Genomic DNA, 6,368 nt, shown 5'->3' with positions numbered 1-6,368 from the left:
CCTGAAAGCCGTAAGTCCCGTGCACGGCCCGGAAGCTGAGATCCAGACCCTGCCACTTCCCTGATTCAACTCCCTCTCCTGATGTAGGGACTCCTGATAATCTTTATTGTAGAGACATAGAAAGTGCTCAAGGCACATTTCTTGAATTACGTATATTCCTTGCATGTTGCAATCCTGAATGGTAGTTACCGCGTTCCTAAGTCCGCAGACTGGCTGTAGCAAATTTAGGCATTAGTGAAACGTGACCGCTGGCTGCCTGTACCGTGCACCCATCGTGTGCCCGCGGTGTGCAAGGCTGACACAAAGCTCAAAAACCCCGTCACTGGGCTGCCTGGCAGAGGCACAGCAGGCAACGTGTTACCTGAGTTCTGGAGGGCACAGTCCCAAGCCAGCTAAGGCCATCCCAAAGCGTCGGGGAAAGGCCAGGCGATAATTATCTAGACCACACAAGGCAGTGTGATTAAAATTTCAAGTAAGAGCCACAGGGTTATTAGGTTGTCAACTCCAGCTGACAGGAAGTCGTGTCAGGTTTAGCTCCTTTTGGTGAGTTTCTTGGGCTTGGAAAACGTGTGTAGTTAAAATTGAAAGAAGAGTGTAAACACTGAAGCCCTCCCCTGACTGCTTGGTTCACAGCAGGCAGAACCAAGTGCTCTGAAGCACTAGTTCTGGACTTAAACTGCCTCTTCTTAGTCATCTGATTTTCAGCAGTCCTAACTTCATTCCAAACAAATTACTTCAATCCTTTGGGGCCCATTTATCATCTGTAAAAGGAAGGCATTCATACTTACCTTATGGGGTGTTTGGGGGTATTAAACACACATTGCAAACGCTTAAAGCAGTGCCTGGCACCTAGTAAGCTCTCAGTAAACATTTATCTTACATTGACCTAAATAAAAAAGTAATTTCATCAATCACTTAAATGCTTGGGCAAAGCCGGGCGTGGTGGCGCACACCTGTAATCCCAGCACTCGGGAGGCTGAGCCAGGAGGATTGTTGCAAGTTCGAGGCCAACCTGGGCTACACAAAGTGAGCTCAAGGGCAGCCTGAACTGCATAGGGAGACCCTGTCTCAAAAAAAAAAAAAAAAAAAAAATTCTTGGGCAAGGTGTCTGAACAAATCATTTGCCACTTGGAAGTGGAGGCAATTCATAGAAAATTGTGAGACCATGTGTTCCTGGAGAAGTGCAGTAGAGCTGGCTGGCTTCTGCTAATCTTGTCTTTGAACTCTCAATGCTAACTCCATCCTAAGGGAATTCAAATCACACCCTTTGACACCCTGTCCATTCCATCAAATCAGATGAAAAACTTCATAGGAAACAATGAACCTATATTAACACTTTTCCTTTCTATCCCTTAAATTTAAGTTCTTTTACAATTTTCATTAGATTAACAGCATATCAAGAACACCTGAAGCCTGGTGCAGTAGCATGCACCTGTAGTTTCAGCTCCTTGGGAAGTTGAGGCAGGAGGATTACTCGAGTCTAGGGGCTCAAGGCCAGCCTGGGCAACAACACAGCAAGAGCTCATCTCTTAAAAAACGTGCAATGTGTATTTCTTTGGGAAAACAAGAAACATGAAAGAACAATGTTTATGTTGAAATTGTATCAAAATTCAGAGTAGCAAAGTTCCAAGTATACTTCTTCAAGTTACCAGTTTGACCAGTCCAGAGAATGACTATTAGCATCCTGCAGGTGCACAAGTAACTGTGTTAATTGCAACAAAGTAAAGTTGTTAGTGGTATTTAAATTCGAAATCGTGGGGGCTGGGGATTTAGCTCAGCCGCACAGCGCCTGCCTGGCAAGCGCAAGGTCGTGAGGTCGATTCCCGGTACCAGAAAAAAAAAAACAACAAGAAAAAAAAATAATAAATTCAAAATCATGCGTATATCAGTTTATGCTTTTGCTTAGCTCACTCAGTGTTCAAACAAGGTTCAGGTCCTGCTGTGAATAACTTGGTATGTTCTGTTGAAGTTTTCACTTTCCTTCCTAATTCTAAAAGCATTTCTGTGTGTTTTACAACAGCATTTCACAGACAGTAAAAAGTTGGCAATCAGGACTACTTTCTTCTTTCAAGGCTAAACCAGACTACAACCCAAAACATCTTCACCAAAATTAACTAGAGAAAGTTGGTAGTTCTCTGAAACTTGTATAAAATTTATTCATTACTGTAAATACTAAAATCACATTGAAAACATCTAACAGTTAAGTCCAAAACCACTTACTGGAGAAAATCACAATGGGCACCCAGTCCCTTTGACTGAACCTAGGTAACAAAAGAGGCAAAAGACATGGTTTGTGATGAAACTTACAATTCAAATTCTAAATGCTGTCAAGCTTTAATTAAGTTGTGTATCACTTCTAAGTACCAAGCATGATATCAAAATTCAAATTTATGGGCTTAACCAGCATCAAAAGCAAATTCTGTTCACTGCTTTCTATGTTTTGATCTGCACAATGCATTCAAAGACAAGTTATAATTAGGAAAAAAGTGCCCAATGAATGCATTATGTATAAAAGTGCAATTAACATTTTAAAACCACACTTAAAAAGAAACAATACCTGGAAAGTCTGTTTATAAAATTACTGAAACAATATTAATCTGCAGCTAAAAATACTCTTCTTGTATAGGACATGTAGATTTCTACATCAAAGAAAGGGTTCAGCATCCAACAGAAAAGGGCTGACCCTTGATAAAGACGTTTTAGATTGCCAAACTGATGGCGAGGACCGCTGTAAGGAGACAGCAGAAGGATAAAAAGGTAGGCTAACGGAAGGGTGAGCCTGTTCCTGACTGGTAACAGAGGTGAGTGAGAAGCAGGAGATGAAGGCAGAAATAAGACATAGAAGAAAGACAGAGGCCTCAGCTCTAACCAGATGTGAATGGAGAACCAAGCAAAGTTGCAAACAGATACACTGTTGCAGTGAGATGCTTGAAAGTAAACTTTGGTGGTTACAGAAACTCCAATCATCTTAAAGTGGAACCAGACAAAACATCTAAAATTTAATGGTGAACCAGTATTATAGTGTCAGATAACTCAGAATGGTATATTATTTTAAAACCTTTTCCAAATAACATCAAGTCACCAGAAGATCTTCGCTTCCGATCATGTTCTTTGAAGCTCAAAAAGTCCCTGACTGGGAGAAACGGGACAGTGCTCCAAAAAGAAACCCCGCTGAGATGCATCGGTACCCAACACTCCACTGGACCCTGGATAGGCCTGAATCTTGGACTCTTTGAAGACTAGACCAGGTTTCTTCCAAGTAAACCATTCTATCATTTTGTTGATAACAAATTAAATTGAGATTGATTGAAAAACTCCAGTTTTGTTGAGGAAGGCAAGGAAAAACGAAGTGAGATAAAGAAATGGCACAGAAGCTTCATGCAAGAGTAGAGCACTAAAGTTCCTTGTGTCCTACTTAATGCTGTATGCAGAAGTATCCTGTAAATAAAATGTGCCTAGCAGGAAAGTTCCCACATTCTCAACAGAATAGAATGGTTGTATTATTTGGGACCCCTTTAGTATAAATCACTTACTTTCTCTTCTCAGAGACTAGATCAGTGGTGGCGAACCTATGACACGTGCGCCACAGTGGGCTGTTTATATCACTGCAAGCTAGAAAAGGTTTGCCATCACTGGCCTAGATTTATTTTGTATCCAGATTCTACGCTGAAAGACAACCAATGTTGTCTAAATGTTACTGTCAGTTAAGTTAGGAATGTTTGAAGAAAATAAATTAGCTTGAAACAAACAGGATGGTTTTGGTCAAATTTCAGACATGTATTATTAAAGATTAATTATTAGACCCACCAGGTTAAAGATGAAGGGAGGCCCTAACAAGTCTAGAGAGCTTATACACACACAGTGAGTGTCATTTTTTTTAACCTAGTTTTATTAAATATTGCTTCTTTGGGATGTGTTTATAACAACTCCCAGAACATTTTCATGTAAGGATTCAAAGCGGTCATATTAAAATACAGCTTCAATATAAAGTTTATCACAGTTTTACAGTATTCAAAAATGACAGACCTGCCTTAAAAAACAGAACAAAAATAAAAAAGGACTATTACACCCAAAACATAAGAAAACAATTAAATAAACAAGTTTGGCATTTTCATAACTTTATAGTATAAAACAGAATATTAACTCTATTACTGGCAAGTGGACACTGATATATTACCTAGTTTGAAACGTGTCCCATTTAAACACACTATACAAGTTCACTATACAAAAGACTGATGATCTTTTTGATGAAAGAAGTGCACCCTGAAAATTTTTGCCAGTTTAGAATAGTTATCTCTTAAAGTCAAAAAAGTCCTTTTTCTTTTTTAAATTGAAGGCTGAATTCAGACTTTTTTTTTGTTGTTTTGTCTCATTTGTCAGCCTTCCTGGTTTAAAAACAATAGTGTCTATGGACGCCCACCAGGGGGCAGTGTAAGATTAGCCATTAAATCACGAACAGCTGCAAATATTGTGCATTCACCTGCAACAGAGAAAAATGGTCATTAGCTATTCGCAATACAGGAAAGATGATGTTAACACACCGGTGGGGGAGGGTAATTAAATCTAAAATTAGTAAGAACTTTAAAGATCAAAATAAAAGGCTGACTTTTAACTGTTCAGACTACAGGGGACTGAGCTGTGTGGTATGAAGTATCAGATTATATTTGGCTTGCGTTTTGTTTTGTTTTCCCCCCTCAGGAGAACATTCTGAGTGAGTCCCAGTTAGATTTGAATTTAAGGAGATATGCCAGGCGTTGTGGAGAAACAGTGTTTCACTGGATAACCCTTTAAAGTTAAGCTTTGCTCCTTATGCATTTTGGATTTAATGAAAAAAAGATCTAGTTTATGTATTACAACTTCAGAGACGTCCTAATGCTGCACCAATGCCTAGATAAAAATGTCTACGACAGCACTGTCCAAGAGAACTTTCTGTGGGAAGAGACATGTACATATGCGCGGTGGCTACTGAGCACCTGTAATGTAGGTCATGTGAGTGTGATACGAATCTAAATTTTAATTTCACGTCATTAGCCACCTCTGGCTAGTGGCAGTTATCTTGGACAGTGCAGGTCTGTGACATCTACTGGAAATTTCTACCACATTTCAAGGAAACAGTCAACTTCTAGAATTCATAAAGTGGTTTTTCTTCAAAGCACTTCACCCTGGAAGAAGTGATGGGTGCATGCAGGAGGAGGGCAGGGTAGACCAACAATCCAAACTAACATCTGCTGGGAGCAAGGGTCTCTAGCTCCCTTTCGCCTCTCTCTTCTTATAAACATTACAAACGCTTAAATATGATAAACTCGAAGCTGGGTCCCTTTCACCAGGCCAGGTTCTGACACTACGTGGCTGACGGCGGGGGAACTGAAGCCTGATGGGAAGCCGACAGAGGGGAGGGTGTGCGGTGACCCTGGGCAAGCTGCTGCGGACTTTCTCTCCACCCACTGGAAAATCAAGGTCCAGAAAGGAAAGGAAATCAAAGGCTTGTCCAACCAAAGGGGGAGAAAAAGAAAAACACTTCTACTACAATAGCTGACCAACTTCTTAAATAAAAGAAAGTGAGTTATATGCATTAAAAATACTTTCATTGGTAAGGTAAGAAAGCTTGATTTCAATAGGATCAAAACATTTTCCTTTAAATTCCACAAGACACAATATATAAAACATGTAAGATAATGATAGTCAACTGCTTTTGAAGGAATGATTATCAAAAGTTCTACTGGACTGCTACTTTGAGAATTCTGATAGCTTTAAACTTTGATTCTTCAGGACCTATTTTTAGCTGAAAGAAGAGAGAAGTCAAAGGATGAAAGCAGAAAATTGTAAGAAGTAGAAGTATCACAACAAAAGAAGCGTACTGTTCTCTACTGCCCAGTGTATTCCTTATAAACTAGTGAGAAATCGCTTGTGTACAATACGGGGAACCAAACAGCTCAAATAATCAGTCTTCTCATGACTCCTAAAACTTCGATGCTGTGGTACCTCAAAATGTTTCAGAGAACAACTTTCCCTCGTTTACCATAATTCTGTCAGCAAACTATTCTAAACAAAGAGAGGACTTCCTTAATGTTAGAAATAAGCAAAAATTTAATTTAAATTTTCTTAATACTAGAAATGAGCAAAATGGAAAAGTTCTCTTGGGTGAGCTTTATTTTGTAACCCCAAACTTAGCACTGCTGGGAGTTACGTGGTAAGTGTAGGCTACTCCAGTAGCAAAGGGACCTCGTTTATCTTTCTGGAAGCACTCTGGTTTCCTGGGAAATGTGCAGTTTGAGAGCTTCATTCATTGTGCACTTGGTGAAAAGTTTCACTTGCACCCGCCTGACACTTATATAAGAAGCCCAAAAAGCAGTGATGCCATTTGTATC

At 39.7% G+C, this 6,368-nt stretch overlaps 1 protein-coding gene across 2 annotated transcripts in view; it reads right to left on the bottom strand.

Annotated features, from left to right (window-relative positions):
* Positions 1 to 3,866: 3,866 nt before the first annotated feature.
* The window catches only part of Med14 (mediator complex subunit 14), a 70,700-nt gene continuing 68,198 nt past the window's right edge, over positions 3,867 to 6,368 (bottom strand). For both annotated transcript variants that reach the window (XM_005413268.2, XM_005413267.2), the window contains one exon: positions 3,867 to 4,480. In XM_005413268.2, the coding sequence (XP_005413325.1) occupies positions 4,407 to 4,480 (74 nt within the window). In that variant the 3' untranslated portion in view covers positions 3,867 to 4,406. The remainder of the gene's footprint in view (positions 4,481 to 6,368) is intronic.

This window comes from Chinchilla lanigera, unplaced genomic scaffold (genome assembly GCF_000276665.1).
Source record: "Chinchilla lanigera isolate Chin_1 unplaced genomic scaffold, ChiLan1.0 scaffold00164, whole genome shotgun sequence".
Classification (NCBI taxonomy): domain Eukaryota; kingdom Metazoa; phylum Chordata; class Mammalia; order Rodentia; family Chinchillidae; genus Chinchilla; species Chinchilla lanigera.
The sequence above is the reverse complement of the archived record's forward strand: the minus strand, read 5'-3'. Positions and strand labels throughout refer to the sequence as shown.